The sequence below is a fragment of the Carassius carassius genome, chromosome 27 (assembly GCF_963082965.1).
Source record: "Carassius carassius chromosome 27, fCarCar2.1, whole genome shotgun sequence".
NCBI classification, from domain to species: domain Eukaryota; kingdom Metazoa; phylum Chordata; class Actinopteri; order Cypriniformes; family Cyprinidae; genus Carassius; species Carassius carassius.
The window spans coordinates 4,218,837-4,241,957 of record NC_081781.1 but is presented as its reverse complement, the minus strand read 5'-3'; the positions used below and the strand labels follow the sequence as shown (position 1 = coordinate 4,241,957).

General features: G+C 34.9%; 1 protein-coding gene and 1 long non-coding RNA gene across 3 annotated transcripts in view; one reads left to right on the top strand and one right to left on the bottom strand.

The window, feature by feature from the left end:
• The window catches only part of LOC132106483 (kelch-like protein 29), a 251,261-nt gene that overhangs the window by 65,587 nt on the left and 162,553 nt on the right, over positions 1-23,121 (bottom strand). For both annotated transcript variants that reach the window (XM_059512191.1, XM_059512193.1), the window contains one exon: positions 10,268-10,406. In XM_059512191.1, the coding sequence (XP_059368174.1) occupies positions 10,268-10,406 (139 nt within the window). The remainder of the gene's footprint in view (positions 1-10,267; positions 10,407-23,121) is intronic.
• Positions 8,159-14,590, top strand: LOC132106485 (uncharacterized). Its single transcript, XR_009424147.1, has 3 exons — positions 8,159-8,413; positions 13,558-13,797; positions 13,966-14,590. It is a non-coding gene; the product is annotated as an uncharacterized LOC132106485 (long non-coding RNA).

Below are 23,121 nucleotides of genomic sequence, written 5' to 3'. Positions count from 1 at the left end.
AGCTTTGTCTTAGAGAAGCAGAGTCTCTCAGAAGTAAAGATGGGCAGAGGCTCTCCAATCTGTGAAAGACTGCGTAAAAAAATTGTGGAAAACTTTAAAAACAATGTTCCTCAACGTCAAATTGCAAAGGCTTTGCAAATCTCATCATCTACAGTGCATAACATCATCAAAAGATTCAGAGAAACTGGAGAAATCTCTGTGCGTAGGGGACAAGGCCGGAGACCTTTATTGGATGCCCGTGGTCTTCGGGCTCTCAGTCGACACTGCATCACTCATCGGCATGATTGTGTCAATGACATTACTAAATGGGCCCAGGAATACTTTCAGAAACCACTGTCGGTAAACACACTCCGCCGTGCCATCAGCAGATGCCAACTAAAGCTCTATCATGCAAAAAGGAAGCCATATGTGAACATGGTCCAGAAGCGCCGTCGTGTCCTGTGGGCCAAGGCTCATTTAAAATGGACTATTTCAAAGTGGAATAGTGTTTTATGGTCAGACGAGTCCAAATTTGACATTCTTGTTGGAAATTACGGACGCCGTGTCCTCCGGGCTAAAGAGGAGGGAGACCTTCCAGCATGTTATCAGCGTTCAGTTCAAAAGCCAGCATCTCTGATGGTATGGGGGTGCATAAGTGCATACGGTATGGGCAGCTTGCATGTTTTGGAAGGCTCTGTGAATGCTGAAAGGTATATAAAGGTTTTAGAGCAACATATGCTTCCCTCCAAACAACGTCTATTTCAGGGAAGGTCTTGTTTATTTCAGCAGGACAATGCAAAACCACATACTGCAGCTATAACAACAGCATGGCTTCGTCGTAGAAGAGTCCGGGTGCTAACCTGGCCTGCCTGCAGTCCAGATCTTTCACCTATAGAGAACATTTGGCGCATCATTAAACGAAAAATACGTCAAAGACGACCACGAACTCTTCAGCAGCTGGAAATCTATATAAGGCAAGAATGGGACCAAATTCCAACAGCAAAACTCCAGCAACTCATAGCCTCAATGCCCAGACGTCTTCAAACTGTTTTGAAAAGAAAAGGAGATGCTACACCATGGTAAACATGCCCTGTCCCAACTATTTTGAGACCTGTAGCAGAAATCAAAATTGAAATGAGCTCATTTTGTGCATAAAATTGTAAACTTTCTCAGTTTAAACATTTGCTATGTTATCTATGTTCTATTGTGAATAAAATATTGGCTCATGTGATTTGAAAGTCTTTTAGTTTTCATTTTATTAAAATTTAAAAAACGTCCCAACTTTTCCGGAATTCGGGTTGTATATGAATGAATTAACAGTATTAATTTAGTATGTTTTGATAAAAACAGTTTTTATTTTTCTTGGCAGGATCTTGGCTAAACTATGATTTTATTAATAAAAAAAAAAAAATTACTATTTTAAGCATTTTACACAGAAAAAGTAAGTTTTTTAATTTCTACCAAATTTCACAAAGAAATACAAAGAACTGGCACATGACTTTGAAGAAGAAAAACGGAAATAGTGTTTTCTTGAAAAAAAAAAAAACTTAATATTTGTTTTATTTACAACATTTAAAAAATATATTGTGCAGTGTAGTAATACACTGTTTAAAAAAAAAAAGCTAGATTTTTGTGAATGAGTTTCAACATGAAAGTCTCTTATTAACAGTAAAATTTGGCACTAGTTATGCATCATTTCTCTTTTTTCTATTATATATTTTTTTAAACACAAAAGGCATCCGTTTTGTAGAAGGACCCGACAGGAAAAGCATAAAGCACAGACTCTTTACAGTTTGATTCTTGCATCTGAAATTAAACTCAATCTGAATGAAAGAAAGAAGTGAAACAATTTTTTGAAACATGAGCATGGCATGCTTTGAGGACGGGCGCAGGTGGCACACAAACACACAGAGAGGATGACGGGGGGAGAAAGACATGGAAGGAGAGGGGGACTGACACCGCAATCTGCCTGTCCACACGGAGCGATCGCACAGACGGAAGCGTTTCATTTCGTTAATAAGATTCCTACAGCATTCCGAGCACATCCACGGACTCTCACAGTTACCTGCCCGCTCATGTCTTTCACATGCAGTCTTCTCGATCACTTCAAATATGATCATTCCCAGGGGTGGATGGCAAATGTGAATAACGAGCAGCGTCTGTGCTTTTATGATCCTAGAGGAACGATAATCCCCTGAAGGTCAAGGGCAGGAGGAGTCAAATGAATAGCCAAGCGGCCGTTGATTGTGTTTTAGTGTGGGCTGAAGATAGCACTGATGTGTACAGTCACCAGATAAGTGCCAAGCTACCAGACGGAAAGCCGATATACATGAAAAGGCCATTAAGGTGAAAATGAGGTGATTCTAGATATTTGTCTCGGCCTGTGTGATAATCCACCTGCCCAAACGGTCATTTCGGACCTAATATTTTCCAGCAAATTTATTGATTAAATCACTGGGTATTCGACCTTGCTCTACAAATTGGCTTTTTGTAGACACAATAGAGAGCTGTCTAAGTTTCATGCAACTCTGAAATCACGTTCCCACGGATCCCACTGAGTGAAAAATGTCTGTAAAGTGATGCAATGCTGAAAAACATCAAGTGTCTTAATGCTACAGCATTCAAAACACTCAGACGGGAATGCCGGTGTGTTCGAAAGCAAAATATTTCATCACATTTTCACCTTCTTACATGGTTCTTGAACAGATAAATTGGCATTTTAGTCTGCAGTTGAATGAGGTGCATATTAAGACACAGCATCTGAATAAAACTGCTAATACCAAGTACTAATGACTTAATTTAAACATTTTTAGTAGACTATTTACTTCTGCAAACCCACATCCATGTCTTCAAAGCTTCTGGATATTGCCTCATATCAAAACAAAAATAGATTTAAAGATTTAAAAATCAAACACAACTTCAGTATAGCTAAAATCCAACAGAACCATGCCTTCAGAAAGCAATAATACTCCGACTATTTACTTTATATAGCTATACTGACTAGCTACTTTGTTGTTTCATAATAATATAATATGTCAAGTTGAGACAATTATTATTATTATTATTATTATAATCATTCGTTTTAAGACGGTAAAATATGATCACAAAAACAGCTTCAAGCCTTTTAGTGCTACACTCACTGTCTGTAATAAATAAACAACAATACAAATACAGAGAGCATATAAATATATAAAGCCTTTAGAAATGTCTTGCATTATAGCGGACTAGTTTGTTGTTTAACAAATAATATAATACCATATAATATAATATCAATAATATAAGCAATTTTTTTAATTAAATTCATTAAATATGATTTCAAAAACAGCTTTAGTACGAAACTGTCAACTACAACAACAAAATAAAAGACACATATACATATAAAATATACATAAATATACATAAATATACAGAGTATGTATAAAGTGTTTAGAAATCTTGCAAAAAAATGTTAGAGGCAAAACCCAAAAACTTGTAAAAATTAATCATTTACGTTGTTCCAACCAGTAATTGTTTTCTTTTTTATTAAACATAAAAGGATGTTTTCCATGCAAAGAAAACGCTTAATGATTTCTACCCTCAAGCTCCAAAAAGGTCTAAAAAGCAGAAAGGTAGTCCATACGACTCACTGCACTATATTCCGAGCCTTGTGAAGCCATACATTATGGCTTTTGTTTAGCCGCCAGAGCTCTCAAAACTCATTTGCACTTATTCAGTTCAAATCCCAATGCAAAATACAATCTGTAAACAAAAAGATTTCGGTATGTTTCTCTCAAAAAAAACGACTGTGTGTCTTCGGAAGAATTGGAATATAGTGCAGTCAAATGGAGCAGTTTCACAGAGCTTGGCAGTTTAAATCATCCACTTTCCCTGCGACCAAAACAACACCCCTTGCTGAAAACAAGCTCAGAGTTCCTGCCGAAGATGATCTTTTGTGTTTCCCCACAGAAAGAAAACAACACTGAGAAATGGGGGTGTGAACGACAAACTACTCGAATGCGCGTCTGAGAGGATCCCATCGTCTTTCACTATAGGCTGCATTTTAACACAATACTTTTTGGCAACATTGACTACGACGCCACACGTGACCTGTTGAAGTCGACTAAAGGAAACGGGAGGAGCTGAGGACACGGTGAAGACATGTGGAGGATGGTTGGAGTGAAGAAGACAGAGTCAGAGAGAGAGAAGAAAAAGTGAAGCAAGGGGACGTTAGCTCTGCCACAGGAAGCCAGCAGCCATTCTTCAGGACCATGACTGGATCTTTGAGCGTGACCCCCCACCAAACCTAAACAAAGTCCCCTGTGGCCCTGTGCATGAACATAGGAGTGTGTAGGGTGTCATTAGTCTCCACTGATTGAGTACTTGAGGGGGGAGAAGGACAACTCAAGAGGACAATGTGCAATTACGCCCCTGGAACTACAGCTGAAAAGATTAAGAAACGCCACTCCCTCCTGAAAAGCAAAAAAAAGCCAGAGTTTGTTATTTTTGTCCTCTCTAATTGCCTTGGCGGTGGGTTTTAAGATAATAGAATGGGATGTAGTCCTGGGTTAAGTTATGGAGGTGATAAAGAAGAGAAAGGGGGGCCGGGGGGGGGGGGGGGGGCGACGACAATAAGAACGGAAAAAGACAGAGGAAGAAATAAAACAAAAGCATGTTCATCAACCAGGTCAATTAGTGCAATCCGAATCGGCTGGAGTAGCGATTTGCTTTGTCTGAGCACTTTTATTATGGAAATCACTCTGGCTTTGGAGAGAGGTGCATATTTATGGAGCTGCTGATTGCAAGCGTTGTTTTTCAGCTAAATGGAGAGAGCGAGAGACAGGCAGAGAAAGAGAGAGAGACAGCATGTCTGTGAGAGATAGAGCAGAAAAAGTGTTTACAAAAATGAGCATCTATTATTTTTCTCACTTAAAGTGCCATTTTTTCAGCATTAGCAGCCAACATGAGGATGATGGGAGATGGCCACATGGTGCATGTGTGTGCAAACGGAGATTATAAATTAGCTGGGCACATCCAAAAAAACTGCTGGCCACTGTCGACTCTTAACACATTCAAACACACACACACATGCACACCAACACAGATGGGGAAAATAAATAAAAAATATCTGGAGCTCATTTTCTCTGTCCATTGCCAGTAAGGCATGGTTAAACATGAAAATAAAAAAGCATGCTTGATTGACCATAATTATCCTCGTTCATGTATGTTTCCAGACAGAAATGGCTACAGCGTTATGTTGGCATCTGAGGTATAGAGGACTGGGGTACATTCACTTAATAAAAAAACACTTTTTTGCATCTCAAAAGAAATTTTCTATATAAGGTAAAATAAATTTTACGTAAAAGAAAATGTATTCCGTTCTTCCAATAATTCATAAATAAACAAACATATTAAACAATAAAAAATATTAAATATGCAGTATACATAAATACAATATATATCTACATACTGCATATTATTAAAATATCATACACCATTTTATTACATATTTTACAGTTTTATATTAAAACTGTATACTGTATTTTAAGACCTGCATATTTATTATATATATTACAAATATATATATTAAAATTATATTAAATTACAATAACTATTTGAACTATATTAAAAATACATATAATTTTATAATATGTCTTACAATTATATACATAGTCTTAAGACATGCATAAGTTTGCAGCAAAATAAGACTTCAAGATTTGGGATTTGATTGTGAGGAAATCTGATTCAGATTTCTCTGGCTGTATGTTACAGATCATTTCAGCTGACAGCTAACTTCCCACAATATAATTAGGAGTATTAGTTATACCTCATTTCATCCCATTTCTGCTTGCCTACAGGACAACTCAAGTAAAACAGGACACTGCTTACCCCACTCTCTCCTATTTCGGCGTAATACCGATTCTCGAAAAATCTACAGATATGACCGAAAAGCATGATGGGAAAAGGGAATAAATAAAAAAATAAGCCTTTTTTTTAAAGGTTTGGAGAGAAAATAGTGCCACCGAACCATTACAGCATGAAATATGAATGAAGGAGCACACTGTGGAACTTCATTACTGTATATAAACTTCAACCCTCCGCGCGAAAACAGCCAGAAAGTGACTTTCCTCTAGTGCAGGAGGTAATTGTGCCTTCATAGAATTCGACTGTCACATCCCCCAGGATTAATGATCTCCCACTGTTTTCCGAATTAAACCTTGCTACTTCCCCGCACTTGTAATGCCACATCTACTGTAAAACAAACGCGTGGTCTTATATAAATAAATAAATCAGAGCGCGGTGTCAAAGCTACTTTAAGCTAGCCAAGTTTCACATTACGCACATACGCTTGCTGCAGTTGCACTACCCATAAATTAAAGTGGCACAGAGCATACTTATTGAAAATCCGGAGGGGAAAATGGAATTACTGAGAGCAATCCGTCTCTGCGCTCCACGCGGCTGACGCTAAAGGGGAGGGTAATGGCTTTTTTCCCCGTGGCCGAGGGGAAGCGTGTGTGCACATTTAGGAGGTGCATTATATCCTTCAGGTGGCATGTATTCTCCTGCACCCCTCAGATGAGCTTAATGCGTGAGCGTAAAAATAGCATGTGGCTCAGGCCAGGAAAGTGAGGCCAGGAAAAGGAAACATTGTTCAAAAAATGTAAATAACGGCATGGTGAACTCATGCGATACAATCAATGCTTATATTAAATTGTGTAAATATAATTTACAATTATAATTTACAATTCTTCCAACCAAAATCATGCTAATGTAACATCAACTGAAACTAGAATAAATGCTATTTAGAGTGTGTCTCTTATCTCCATCGCCTGTTTCAATGAGCAGCTGAAAATAGTAAAGCGCAGAAATTTCAAAATAAGAGTCTTTTTATATTATAAAATATGTTTATAAATTAAAGTTCCACATTATTTTTAATTAAATTTCATTCCATATAAATTAATTAAATTTAATTGAATATTATTGTTATATTTTATTTTATTTTAATTTAATTTAATTTAATTTAATAAAATTTAATTCAATTTAATGTTATTTTGGTAACAAAATATAATATCTATCTATCTATCTATCTATCTATCTATCTATCTATCTATCTATCTATCTATCTATCTATCTATCTATCTATCTATCTATCTATCTATCTATCTATCTATCCTTGATAACTTTTGCTTTCCTATTTAAAAATTACAGTTTAAATGCATCTGAATTTCAATTTATTTTAACTCTTTAACCTACATACATTGCATAAACATATCTAACATTTTGCTAGCACTAGACTTTGTGTCCTTTCATTTCTATTCATATGCATGCTAACATGGGAGAATGAAAACGCAAGCATGTTCAAAAACGTTTTATATTGACAATGTCTGATGAACTTTGGCCTGCGATTATTTTAACCTTGAACTTTGACCTGTAATTATTATATTTAATGAAAATCTAACTTTCACAGATTAATCTCTTGATTCAATGCATGCAATAAAAACCTCAAAGCTACTATAAAATAGTATTTAAAACTGTATATATATTTTTTTTTAAACCCTTCTCTTTCAACACGTCATTAAGAAACATCTTTTGCCAATCCAAACAAATCCCTTTTTTCCTTTGGAAATATGCCATATTATGCATTTAAATTGGGTTGTGAATGCGGTTTCATGTTGACCTTAAGGAACTGGGCTTTAAACTCGACGGGATCATGCTCAGGTGAGGGTGACCCAGATCCTGGAGACATACTGAGATCACAAATCTTCTCTTTTACTACTTTGCCCTTAAGCAATGCACTTAACCCAAGCATGCTTCAGAGAAATTGTTCTTGCAATTAGCATGGTTTGGATGAAATGCATTTGTGAAATGGCAAAAACACTGATAAACACTGACTATTCATGTATGTAAGTTACAGAAACAGTGACATTTTCAGTGCAGGTCCCCTAAGCTGAGCTACAACAAAAAGCAGCATGTGATTTTGTGAAACAATGAAATCCTCTATGAGTTTCAGAGCCGGAGAGACTAATCTGTGCACATCGCCTGCCAAAACATGTCTCCTTCAGTCTGATATCACCAAACAATCACGCAAATGTCCTCTGTCAAACACAAGGTCAGTGGAAACCAGATCTTGTGTGCGTGAGTCCGCACAGGTCCAATGTTTACGATGACAATTGTATCTTTCCCTAAGCAGCGAGTTTCTGTCATGTAGAGTCCCTATAAGCGTTCTGATGAGTGGGCTGCTCAGATTTTTCTGTAAGGCGACTGGCATCTATCCAGAGTACCTGCGCGAGAGTTTCAGCATTCAGTGGAATAGAATCAGACAGAAAGTGCAGGGACGACGAGTCCTGCCCAGCGGATTGACCTTATGAATTGTGAATGTGAAAAACTAGCAACTGTGCCAAGAAGAACAAAGGGCATCTGAGGACAGTCACTCACAGCTCGGACTATCTAATGTATAGTGAGTATCAGGGACTAACACACTTAAAAACAGCCAAGCTACTAACTACATCTCTCAATATTGTGACAGCAGTGCAAAGTGCACAAAAGTTCTGTTTTTGTAGTAACTATATTTTGGAGGTAATTGTGCTAAGCTAAGCTATATTTTGGATAACTGTTGTATTTATTCTACACTGTTTTATCTAAGGACCGAGAAAGCTAATCAAATGAGATTGGATAAATTTTGTCCAAATACATCTTTTCCGCAGTAAAATAAATACAGAAAAATGATACTGTTAGGGTTAGGGTTAGGCTTTATAAATTAGGTCTGTTTGAGTATTATTGCATAAATTCAGTTGCTCAAGTTTAATGTATTTATTTATAGTACAGTATCACATTTAAGCAATAAAACAAACAGTCCATTCAAATGTCTGAGGTTGGTAAGTTTTTTTTTTTAGAAGTCTATGAAAAATACAATAAAAGCAATAAAATACAAAAAGGGGGAAATATTATTAAAATTTTAAATAACTGTATAACTTGTATTTATATTAAGATTTGTAGAATTTATTTCTGTGATGGAAAGCTGAATTGTCAGCATACAAATTTCAGTGTCACATTATCCTTCAGAAATCATTCTAATATGATGATTTTCTGCATAAGAAACATTTATTATTATTATCATCATAAATTAACCCTTTTTGTAATCCATGTTGTTTCAAAAAAGCTTTAGAAAAAAATATATCATGCATTCATGCTTTACTGGAAAAGAATGTGGATTGACATTTGTTCTAATAATTTCTCTCTCTCTCGCTACATATATATATATATATATATGAACATTCAACTATTGATGAATAAGATGTCTTGCACTTCAAATATTTTTTATAAAAGCTATGGTTTACCATTTTAATAAAACAACGAACCCTCCAATAATTATTAATTTTAAAATTATTTTGAAATATGTCAAAAAGTCACAATTTCATGGGCTCTTAAAAAAGTACCTTGTTGTTTATCGTGTCACCAACAATGAAAATGAGATCCAAAACACACAGTAAACAATTTAAATGGGAGCACGGATGTGCTGAAAATGTGCACACACGCACACACACACACACAAACACGAACACACACACACACACACACACACACACACACACACACACACACACACACACACACACACACACATAATAAATCTAGCAGCACTCGCAAAATATTTTAATAATAAAAATCTCAAAAAGTGATCTGGCAATGGATGTAGAAGAGTGTAATTTGGAAAACTGTGCCAGCTCGTAGAGAGTAAATACAGTAAATTTGGGAGAAAGTTGCTCAGCTCATCTCATTGTTTGCGACTCTGAATGCAGCTCCTACCATTCAATGCACCCACCGTGAATGTTTAACATATGAATGGGGAACTTTTATGCCCTATGAAGACCATACGCTTGCTGATAAAATGGCTGACAAAGCTCATCCCATAGTCAAAATAGTGACAGATAGCACATTGCTTTTGGAGCACACTTTCCAAAATGCACTGATAGTATTTTAGGGGGGGATGATTTGAATGTCTATTGTGATTTCTTTTTTAAGATCCCTCAATCATGGAACACATTCTCTGCTTACAAAAATGGAAATTAATGTTAATGTGTTCTAAAATGGGGGGAAGAAAAGGTAGAAAGAAAAGGGTTGACCTTTTTCCCAATTTTAGATACATTCATTTGAGTGAAACGGTGAATGGCTGCTGGCCCTGTGATAGAAACCAAAGTCTTCCTACAAACCTGCAAGAGAGAAACAGAGGGAGGGAAAAAAAATGACAAATATGCGTCCTACAAAAAGAACAGATTGGATCAACGGCTGGTGGGAAGGGAGGAAGGCAAACCTTTTCACCAGGTCCTTGAAATACAAGCTGCAGGAAGCTAGAACATTTTGGTGGACTTCAAACTCTTTGCCTTCAACTATAATTTTCAGGTCTGTAAACTCTTTCTCTCTGCGCTGCTGGTTCAACTCCTTCAACATCTCTGTAGAACAAAGAAGAAACAGACAATGCCAAACACGTGTTTAGAATTAGCTTTTTTTGGAAAAGATGCATCAACAAAAGCAGACAGAGGCAAATATCACCACAGTGGCATAGATCAAATCAGATCGGCATCGAATAAAAATGCAACACTTTACCGACACATTAGAAGCAAAATAAACAATTCACATTAGACATCAAGCAGAAATGATTCAGATTAGAAGATGCAAACACACAATGCCATATTTCACAGTTTTAGAAAGAATAAAAATAGGAACTGACTGAGCTATATGGGCAAGAATCAGCGTGCACAATACTGGCAAAAATTAAAAATACATTTCCTGCCCAAACCATTTATTTATTATCATATTCCTCGGGATACGGTGGCTTTTTTTTTACCAATACTAGATTGGAAAACCGTATTGTCTGTATTTTAGGACAAGGAGAACAACAGAGCTAGCAGAAATGATGATTAATGTGTGTGAAAAACCTAACTGGATCATTCTTTGTAATTTATAAATATATTACATTTTCTATTCAACAACCTGGATGCGTGATTTTCCAACAGAAATGCTTTTGTGCTCTTTGTGAATTATAAGAAAGGAAAACAAATGTGATGTTTAAAACATGATTTTAAATACAGCCGTTTGGTATTTCGTTCCAAATAAATGCAGTTTCTATTCACTGCAAACACTGGCACTGAGAGTTTAAGACCATAAAATCATAATATCAGCAAAACAGGCCAAAAACCAACAGAAAGCTTCAAAGAGAAAGACAAACCTCAGCAGACACGGTTCAAAACACTTTCAATTCATCAATGCATTCAATTCCTTAAAAAAAAATATCTGTGCTCTCTGATCTTCATTAACGAAAAACAAAAGAAAAGCTTGTTTGAAATCAAGCAGGGGGGAAACATTGCATTAATAAAAAAAGCAGACACTGAAATTAAATAAATAAAGTGTAAAACGTTTATACAGATCAAGTGCAAATCATATGTACAGTATATAGAGATTTGCTAGTAAAATCACATGAATATTCCTGCAGATCTCGTCGACATGTTTACCAGAATCATGGGAATATTCACGCACAATCAAGCAGCAGATGTAAACAGACAGATACCGAGGCAGAAGTCCTATAGGATCTATAAAGCGATTCTGACGAGCGGACCTCGCAAAGCATCTCCAACAGAGAGCCAGCGTAAGATCAACGGCTTCAGAACGCCATCTTGTCTCTTCATGCAACAGCAGCTTTCTGTTTCGCAATCCGTGACAGCTACAACATATTTCAGCTGTTACAATTCAAAAATATTCCTCGTTTTGACACACTGTATTGACAACACGTTACACAACTCCTTATGCAATGTGTTATTGTGATTCACCATCGGCTAATTCATGCCACTTCCTCAGCACCGTCGACTGTTTATTTCCACAGCCTAATGGTCCAAATCTGTGATTTTTCATGAATAACGGCTCATACTGAGTGAATGTGTCTCTTGGTTGATTTTACAGCCTATACAAGCCGTTTGTTTGATCTGGCAAAGCGAGAATTTAGTCAAAGTACATCATGTAGTCAAGGTTTGGGAACAAAGGCATGTGGAGACGTTCTGTGAATACAGAAAATGACCTCAATTTTCATCCTAGCGTTTCTGATATAGACCGTAAAGACAGCTAGCATCAATTTAAACAATTTAAAGCATTTTTACCAAACAAAGACATGTTCTACAGTTTATGGACATAATATAATTTATATCTGTTAACTATCTGAATCACTCATAAAATCGCAGGACAACTGTGAATATCCGACTGCAGGGAGAAGCGAATCAAATTATTAGAAACAATGCACTATTTCAGAAATCAATTTGATCTGCAGCGCTAAAGCGAATGGAACAGCATTGTAAACACATCACCGAAATGAACAACTACATTAACGCAGCGCGCGCACACACACACACACACACACACATACACAGAACAATAATGAGAGCCTTGAGCCACAGCGACCACTTCAGCTTTAGAAAACCAAACACAATGAATCTCAGGGCCGTCTAAAATTACACTGAAATGACAAAGAAAGCAGCTGATTTACTGATGCTCCAACACTGAGGCCTGGTTGTTTATGGTTCAGAATGAATCAATAGGCTAAATAATACATAAATTTAAAAAAATGTTGTGTTAAATGGAATTTTAATTGCCAAAAAGCTATTCAAAGCCCACAGTATATTACAGTCTGAATTATAGTTGACATGCAACACATTTCATAATATGAAGCCATTCTGAAATTTGCTAATTTCTTGGGATTTATCTGACAATTTAAGCTATTAACTAAATGCATAAATACACAAATATAAATGCATTTTTTATGTGCGTATATATATATATATTTTTTTATATAAATGCACATATTGTGTATGTGTGTGTGTATATATATATATATATATATATATATATACTACAGATTACAATACACAGATTCACAAAATCGATTTTTTAGTTTTACAAATTCTAAAAAACAAACAAAAACTGTTGTGCTTTTAAACACAAAAATGAGATTTTATTAGTAAGACATAACCATTATAAATTTTTTTTTTATAAAACAGTTGTTTACGGTTAAAACGGAATTGATTAACAAAGAAAAAAAACAGCTAAATGAACTTTTCATCACTAAAAAGCTATTTAAAAACCCATAATATTTTACTGTGTGAATTATATATGACATGCAAAACATTTCATAATATAAAGTCATTTTGAATACTAGCAAATGTATTTATCGGACAATTTAAGTAATAAACAATGCAAAACAATGTAAAACAGTAAAAGTATAAATGTAACAATATTTAGAAAGAAATATCATTATTAAAATGTAATTAATGGCTGGATTTTGTGTGCATTAAAATAAACACAAAATAGTTTTTTATTAAGCTACAAACATAGATTATGTATTATGAAAACCAGTGCTAAAACTGTCCTCTGCTAATTAGCAATGCCAAACTGACAGCTGTTCTCTGATTAGAATTAAAAAATATATATATTTGAATAATGTAACTGCATGTGCTCCATATAACACAGGTTTTATTTAGAAGACGTATGTGTGTGTATATATGGGGATTGCAATAGAAATGCGCGTTAAACGACATGGCTTTCACCTCCAATCTCCAGCTCTGCACATGACACCCAATTCACAGAGGAACGACGGTGAAAGAGCTAGACAGGACCACCTAGAGTTGTCAGTAAACAATGGTTCACCCGCAAGGTCGCTGGACGCGGCAGAAAAGCTGATGGAAAAGCTAATTATACGGTGCGGCTCTCCGTGGAACAGCCATCATTAGCACTGGCCACCAAACATCACATGGCAGGTGAATTCTGATCTCCTCTGCCCAACCTGAGAGGGACACGGAGGTAGTGGAGATGATTATATGTGATTCGATGGTTTGAACACACGCTGGAAATTACAGAGTGTGTTGTGCATGTAATGGGAAAATAATTGGCTGTCTTGCAGAAAATGGTGCAACAGTAACCTACTTTCTTTGTTGGTGCTGAACTAATGCTACAATCTCCATTCTGGAGGTGTGTGTCTCCTGTAGCATGCGGCGGTCATGTGGAGGGAGGAGGAAACTAATGGAGCATGATAAACAAAGTCTCATAAATGTATAGGGTTCATGGTCAGGCATGTCTCACTCGCAGGTCATCAGCCGTGCTGCTCTCACCTCTCACCTGATTGGCCTCTCAGTGGACTTAAACAGCCAATCAGCAGGTTTCAGTCCATTAACCACAAATAAACAGAGAAAGTTCAATAATCCAATAATGCACTGTGGAGAAAAACACCGACTCGTTCATTCATTGGGATGCCTGTCTGTTCACTGCTTTGATAAATACGCCACAATTGTTTCGAAAGAAAATATCAAACTAAAAAAGATGATGATAATAATAATAAAAGATTATTTTGCATCTATGGTGAGTAAAAGTATTCATAAAATAAGTATTTATATTTAAAAAAAAAAGTGTATTAGTTTCCACAAAAAAGAAACAAATTAATAATGATAAGACTATTAATAATTCTTCTTCTTCCATTTCTTATTATGTATTTATTTATTTGAATTTTTTTATTTGTCTGACTTATAAATTATTGCTGGCACTAAGTTATTAATAACAGTTATTATTATCAGTGTTGAAAACAGTATTTACTGCTTGCATTTTTTTTTGTGGAAAACATTGATGAACAAAAAGAACAGCAATTATATTAAATTAAAATCTCAAATATTTGTAATGTTACTTTTGATCAATGTGCATCAATGCTAAAAAAAAAAATTCATAAAATACATATTCATAAAAAATGCTAGGGTAACACGGTTTCCACAAAAATAGTAATCGGCTAAAATGTTAATAATAAAGTTTTCATATTTAATCCACAATCCACATTTCATTTCTAGATGTTTATTAATGAATTTCTTCTGTACTCCAGATGCTTATAAAGTATGCAAAATGTATTATTTACATAGAAAAAAGCTACAATATGTATAAAACTACACTGAAAGAAAAATATGAATTATTATTTAATTTGTTTTATTAGAAAATCAATTGCATTCATTTCATAATACACACATTTAAAAGTCTTTTTATGTGCTAAATAAATCTTTGACCTGATCTGAATTCCCATGATCTGATATAATAAGTGCAGCAAATAATTCAGTTTGGAAATGGTAAGGTCAAAGCAAAGATCTAGAACTTAATATGTCTCCAAAACAAAATGGATAACATTGATTTTGTCTGTGATTAATTTTTAGAAATGCAGAAAGCACAGAATGTTTAGTATTAAAAGAAGAGGTCCTCGAAGTCTTTCTTTTCAGGCTTTAAGAGTCCAGCATGTGAGAGTGGACTAAATGCAAGGCCGAGACGGGAGAGAGAGCTTACTGTACATGCAACAGCTTCACGGACACAAAGACTTACACAGAGCCGCTTCAATTCAATTCAACTAGACGGTGAATGGACAAGATGAAAGGGGGAAATAATATAATGGCCATTTAAGTGCATTGGAAAGACGGACATGAAATGGCCCTACAACAACCTTTTGATGAGTTTTTCAGATGCATTATTGAGCTATTCTAAGGTTCACTGGGCAGCTCATGTTTTCCAAAATGGCAACTGCTAAACACGTGGATTGACTCGTTACATCGGTACAACCGACCGATCCAAGCCTCTCTGTGGGGGTGTGTGTAAGGAGGATAAAAAGTATGTAAAAAAAAGCAATAGCTAAACATTTATTCCTGTTATCCACGGTGTAATAGGGCATGTCAGAGCCATTTCTATGGCAGCTACTGAGGGAGTGAATAAAAAAATGACATCCAATCAGAAGCCAGTAAAGTGTGTCACCATTACAAATAAGACAAAAACAACAACATTTGGGGAAGAGTCCATTTGCGAATGCAAGGGAGGGGAGGACGATTTATGAAGCACTGCAAAACAATCCTACTGAAAGCAAGCCTGGAGAAAATATCTGTGATTTACTTTTAGATGTAACCTCAGCTAAATTTTCTTTTGAATATAACATCAGTAAAATATCTGTGATTTCCTTTTGAATATAACATTAGTAAAATATCTATCATTATTTTTGCACATAACATTGGTAAAATTTTAATGTAATGTAAAGTGTAAAGATTGTAACATATTTGCTGTTTTATTAAGCATATATTGTATATTAACTGAATGATCAGTAAATGCGTAAAGCTAAGATTCAAAAATAAAATAAAATTCAATTAAATTAATGCTCTAAACATGGTGATAAAGGCTTAATGTAAAATTTGATAAAAAACAAAACTAAATAATAAAATAAAATACAATATAATATAATATAAAATAAAGAATGTAATAAAATAAAATACAAACATGTTAATGGTCTACATTAATGTTAAATTAAGTAGTTTTAACTTACTCAGATAAAAATGTACTTGGAAAAAACAACAGAAAATAAAATAATATAATACAAACTTAAAAACAAGTTAATGCTCTTTTACATGTTAAACTGACATTCCTAGTTTTAACCTATCAACGTAAAATGTAATTAGAGAAACACAAAAATAAAATAAAGTAAAGTTAAGTAAAGTAAAGTAAAGTAAAGTAAAGTAAAGTAAAGTAAAGTAAAGTAAAGTAAAGTAAAATAAAATAAAATAAAATAACCTGGTGATAGATACATTTGAAAATCCCTATTTGCTTTTTCCTTCTTCTTTCAGCTTTGAATAGCGGCAAATTCAAGCAGCTCAGTGGATTATTCCTGTTTCTTTCCAGTTGACTATCCAGGGACATGTTACCAGTGATTCTGAGGCAGTGAATCTGTGCTGTATGCCTCACTGGACAAATGATCCTTGGCCTCGTCTTATACAGGAGGAGATGCCTGTCAGGAGTCTGTGCTCTCGTCTCCAAGACCCAGAGTCCAAGACCAGCACAGTGTCACTTCAAGCTACATACTGACACACACATATACACACACACACACACACACACACACACACACACACACAGATGGCCTTACAAAAACAGAACTGAGGTGGCAAAAGCCACCAATAAAATCCATCCAGGTTACAGTGGCAGCAGCAGGGTTGTCAGTTCGAGTTCAAAGATCACGATCTGATTTACTATCTGACTCACAGAGCTGTGATGTGAAATATATTCCCTGATTGCTCAGAATAATGACAAACTCCTTCTAAAGCTACAACCTCCATAAATACAGCAATGGACATAATAAATATATATACTCTGCTAAAACCCAGTATATAAAATACATGAACCAGGACTCCTAGCTGAACTCTAACCACATTTTATTACGTTTAGTCTTTACAGATAAATAGAAGCACTCAACATACTTAAGTCAAATATTATCTAATCAACCGATATTAAAACAAGAAGAATCTCTGACATTGGAAAATTACTGAAAGCACAAATGCAAGAGGCCTGATGGGTAATTTAAAGCGCTTCTGCAATCTCGTTTGGATTCAACTCATTTAAATGGGTTTTTTCCATCAGTCACGCAGCTGATCTGCTTTTCCTGCTGGATTAAACTCTATAGATTGTGACAAAACGCAGTTAGTGATGACTGTACTACACAGCACGGCCATGTGTTCCTCACTGTGAGCTCATGAGCGCCCAAGAATACTCTCAAAATACTCATGCCTTCATTTTCACTTCATGTTGGTGATTCTGATTAACTTTTGTAATATATTAATATTGTACGAACGGGTGGCTCTTTAATTAGTAGCCTTTCTCTGTCCTCAGAAATAAATTAATGAATAAATAAATAAGGCATTTTAAGAGCTCGACATTTTTAAGCCTAAATTTTGAGTTAAATTTTTAAAGGGTTTGCATAATATCAAAGAGAAAGAAAAATATACTTTTCCAGAATTTCTTTACTTTTGGTGTATCCACTCAGAATTGAAATGTTCAAAAATATATATTAAAACATTCTTTAAAAAAATTGTTAATTAAATTAATGAATAAAAAACTAAAATCCACTTTCCTGTATTTTACATTTGTATTAATATATATTATTTTATATATATATATAAAGTGTTACAGTCAGGGCCATTTCATTCTATTTATTCCATTCTAGTCTATTTAGCAAAAAAAAAAAATTCAAATAATAATAATTATAAAAAAATTATTATTTTATAAATTAATACAAATAAATGTTGACCCCCGAATAATATTATAAATATTTAATTAATATATTAAAATAAATTAAGTAGCAATCCATCATTTTTTGTTCGTTTTTTTAAATGGTTAATTCCACATTCTTTGGCACTTGCTAACATGAGCAACATAAGCTAGCCCAATTTTTTTTCCATTATCCAAAAAGTGAGAAATGTCATTACCATCACTCACAAAGATCATCCTCTCCAATGACAGACTCTAGAAAAATCCGCTAGAATGTTGATCGAGGCCGAGAGATCATCAGCTCTTTACTCCAGGATAGGTGATAAATGTTTAAACATAGATGAAAGAAAAGTTTGAAGAAGTTTTCAAAAATAGGAAAAAATTCTCCTACTATAAAAATCATTTTACACAAGCAAAAAACATGCACTTAATCACGTGTCAAAAACAGCTTAATAATGTAAGTGAATAGAGAATGAACGGATTAGCTTGCAAATGTGAAAATGTGTGACATGAGAACTCCAAATCAAACATCTTAAAGTGTGCATATATTTCTCATTAGTGCTCTTGGCCCTCTTTTGGTTGAGCACCCTGTAAATTAAAAATAAACTCGTTTACAAGGCAATGCTATGTTCCAATACAGATTCATCTTGGTTGAGGGAGAGGCTAATCGTGACGAAAATTCATAATTGACAAGCAAAGTATTGACACACACACACACACACACACACTCGAACACAAGCAAATGCATTTATCTGACTAATTCAGGAACTCATTAACTGACTTAATCGCAGCAATTAGCTCATGGAATAAGCAATTATTTTCGGCACATGGCCACAACTTACCAATGTACACACACACACACACACACACACACACACACACACACTGCCAGATCAGTTTAAAGTGTTAAATCATATTTGATGGGCTGATCCTTAGATTCAGTGTTGAATATGTTTGCATCTCGGTTCAGAACAAAGCAGTAGGAGTACAGTATGCTAATTCTCTCTCAATCCTTTTTCCTTCCCTTGTTACTGGAAAAAAAAACAAAAAAAAAACATTATAATCCACTGACACATTATGCTTTGGAAGAAACCACTTGGGTTGCTTGTGTACCTGTCACATTATGCCAGAAAGGAAGTTTAAAAAATAAATATATAAAAAATTTAAACAATAAAAACGGCATGCTTGCCAGAACATCAGCACCTCCCTTCAATTTAGTCACTTTCAAATGTTTCCAGAAAAGTTTTATGGAGACAAGTAGATAAAAAAAAAAACAACAACGTAGAATTCTATTTTCAGCCAAGCATTTATTCTAAATTTAATAAATAAAATGAATTTTTTTTTTGTTTTTTTTTTTCATTCAAAGCATTTTTCTACAGTTCATGTAGGTTGTCTACAAACCGGAAGGTTGGTGGTTCAATCCCCGGCTCCACCTGACCAAGTGTCGAGGTGTCCTTAAGCAAAACACCTAACCCCAGCTGCTCCCGACGAGCTGGATGGCGCCTACAGCTATTTAAAAAAAATTAAAGAACGGGGTGGCAGTGGCTCAGTGGTTCATGTAGGTTGTCTAGAAACCGGAAGGTTGGTGGTTCAATCCCCAGCTCCACCTGACCAAGTGTCGAGGTGTCCTTGAGCAAGACACCTAACCCCAGCTGCTCCTGACGAGCTGGATGGCGCCTTGAATGGCTGACACTGCAGTCGGTGTGTGAATGAGTCTGTGAATGAGTGAATGTGAGGCAAATTGTAAAGCGCTTTGGATGGCCATGTGGTCTGTTGAAAGCGCTATATAAATGCAGTCCATTTACCAATTAAATGTTTCAAACGTTTCTAACATTTAAATTGATTCTGTTTTAAATGACAGTTTGATCCAAAATGTGAATTAACCACCAAAATACAGCAATGTTTTAAACTAGTTTTCTACAGCATATGATGTTATAAATGAGTTTACCTACTGTAAATACTTTTCAAAACAAAACTATAGTGCTGTCAATTTATAATGTTAATTTAGAGCAATTAACCAAACAAATCAACAGGAAACAGCAGTTTTTAACTTTACACAATATATTTAAAACAACAACAACAAAAAAACAACATAACATAACCAATAATGTAAAATAGTGCAGTATAGAGAGTAAAATAGAAAACCAAATTAAAAAAGCTAGGCCTATTTGGATTATTTTAATCTCATGATCTCAAAATTCAGACAAAAAAAGAGCCAGGACTGCAAGATATAAACTCAGAATGAATATATAAAGATATATAAATATATTATATATATATAGTAAGTGATATAAAGAGATACAGTTATTTATGTAGTTTTTTTAACCCCATAACAGAAACAAGTCACCATACCATTCACTGTTACAAACAAACAAACAATGAATAAAAATAAATGCAATTTCAAATAAATGCATATAGGGATGGAGAAATATTTAAGCATTTTTTTTTTTATCTAGAAAAGAAGCATATGTATATATTTACATGTAATTATTGTCAAATAAAAAAAAATAATAATACAAAAAACTTGAATTTTCAATCAGTAGTTTCAGCAGGTGGCACAGATATCAAGATCTCATGCCAGTGCTTAATTTCAACTCCATTCAATCTCAGAGAATAACTGTGTGTTGTGAAATCATTAACTGGTGACCCCTGGGTCTGCCCAAAACAAAACCTGCTTTGGAGATCACCGTGATTGAAACCATGGCGCTTCTAATTACTTCTAATCTTGCTCTCACAATCGTATCTTATTGCTTTGCAACAATAGAGCAATAGAGAAATAAATAAATAAATCGTTCTCATAATTTCTAATAAAGATATTAGATTAGCATTTTAGCAGGGGAATGCTCAAGATATTCTTTTGACCATTTTACAGCTACAGCCTGCTTACATTTTATTCGTATGGAGGAAAATCGAAGACATCCATATGAACTACGACCTTTTCAAAACCCTTGGGCTCCCACATAATATTACAAATATACTTAATATATTCTATATCCACTGCACTGTACTGCATGAGTCACACTCAGATATAGAAATTGTGTGTGTGTGCGCATACACCAAAAAGGATCAGATAAGAAAGTATTTGCAATATTAGCAGTGAACAGAGTATTTTGAGATTATATCTGAGAACTAAATTTTAAGATCATGTCTTTTAATGAATCATATCTGCTAACAGTAATGGACAATTTGGATCATTTTGTCCCCACACATGATTTTCTTTTCCCTGAAAATACTGTTTAATATGACCAAATTTTACAAATGTATTACTAAATTTACCAAACTTACTGGCATTGCTCATACAAACATTTGGTAATAATATATATATATACATTATAATTTTTGTACTTGTCTACCTTAATAACTTGTGGCTTCCCAATCAAAAAAGACCAGCCTAAAAAAATTGCATCATTATGTTATGTTATTAACAAATACTGGATTCAATCTTTTTAGCAGCTTGTTTTCTTTCACTTTAGAAAATTTCAGAACAGGTTCACAAAACATCTGTGCCTTAAAATATAGAGAATCCATTTAAATCCGTCACACCATCATGTCCATTTACTACCGGAGTTCTTGTATTACGCTTTAGCCAACAAGAATTTGGAATCTGCACATCGTTGCCTTTCATTTCATGTACTGTTACACATCATAGAGCTCACTTCTACAAACATAGTGCTGACTCCAGCTTCTGCATCATAAAATATGTCCAAGCAAGCATATTTCACACCTATGCTTTGCCTTATTTCAACAGATGCATTCAAATTGAGCAATGATAATGCCGGGAAAATGCTTTCTGTCCATGTTTCTGAGAAACGCCATGCTTTAGCGGCCAGGGAATTTGCTTTATACAGTTACCGGAGAAGCCACAACAAAAATAGTTATTATCTGAACGTGTTCACTGTAGCCACACTACTAATGAACCGCCAGTGATGGCAATTATGGATTATCTTTGAAAAGCACAAGGGGATCAATTTATTTCTACCATGCGGGCGAAAAAGCTCTACAAAGTTTGAGCCTAGTACCAATACAAAACATTTCATGCTGCGGAAATATGTATATTTAAGCAATAAAGCATAATATTTTTTCCAACATGTATTTTAGCAGGTCTGGAGCCCATGCTATTCGCGTTACAAACACAACATGAAAGATCATGAAAGATTTCCACTGCTACTGAACTGCGTGCATCATGCAAAGCTGTTCTAAACTATGGAATGACAGATTGAAGTCTTCATGCATTTTCTATAAGTGAGCATGTGTGAGTTATACTTGCATTACTCTGCCATTCGCTTGCCTTTGTTTCTCAATCCCTAATTACGTGTGCTCTCATTAGTGGAGAAATGCACGCGTCATTGGCACTGTGTGTGCCAGCATCTGCTCCTGTTACAGACAGATTCTTCGATAATATATTGCACACTATTATATACCCAGATCATCCCTGTTATCCAGTTTCATGAACCCATCATACGTATCTGAACATACTCGGTTATAGATGAAAGATGGATATCACATTAGTTCGTTTCTTACACACTGTCAGAAACACAGAAGAGAATTTGAATTGATTTGGTTTGAGCAGATATTGTCACTTTTGCTTTTTGTCTAACAGGCTAAAATCGGTAGACCAATATTTCATTATACATTTTCTAGTACCTTTTTGTAATCAGAAAGTTTCAAACAAAATGACTTCAGGGTGGGTAAAGACAGGATTTTCATTTTTGGGTGAACTGTCCCTTTAAGGAACTGCAGACGATTGCAACAAACTCTAAGTTAAAATAAACACCTTAGTGACAATCACACATTACAATTTTATAACTGGGCTCTTGTTAGTTAAACAATTAAACAGCAATTAAAGCAACATTTGCAAGAAAACAGTTCATTTGAAAATTTTCATGAAGACAAAACAAAATAAAGAAGCAACTGGAACATTGCTTTAATGAAGAGGGTTTTTTTATGTTACAATTTCGTGCAGCACCCGAGGACATGACAATAATGACACTATCTGCTCACACCAACTTGAAATTCACTTCTATAGTACAGTATTTTCACCTAACATTCATAAAGAAACTAACTAATATTATTTCATCA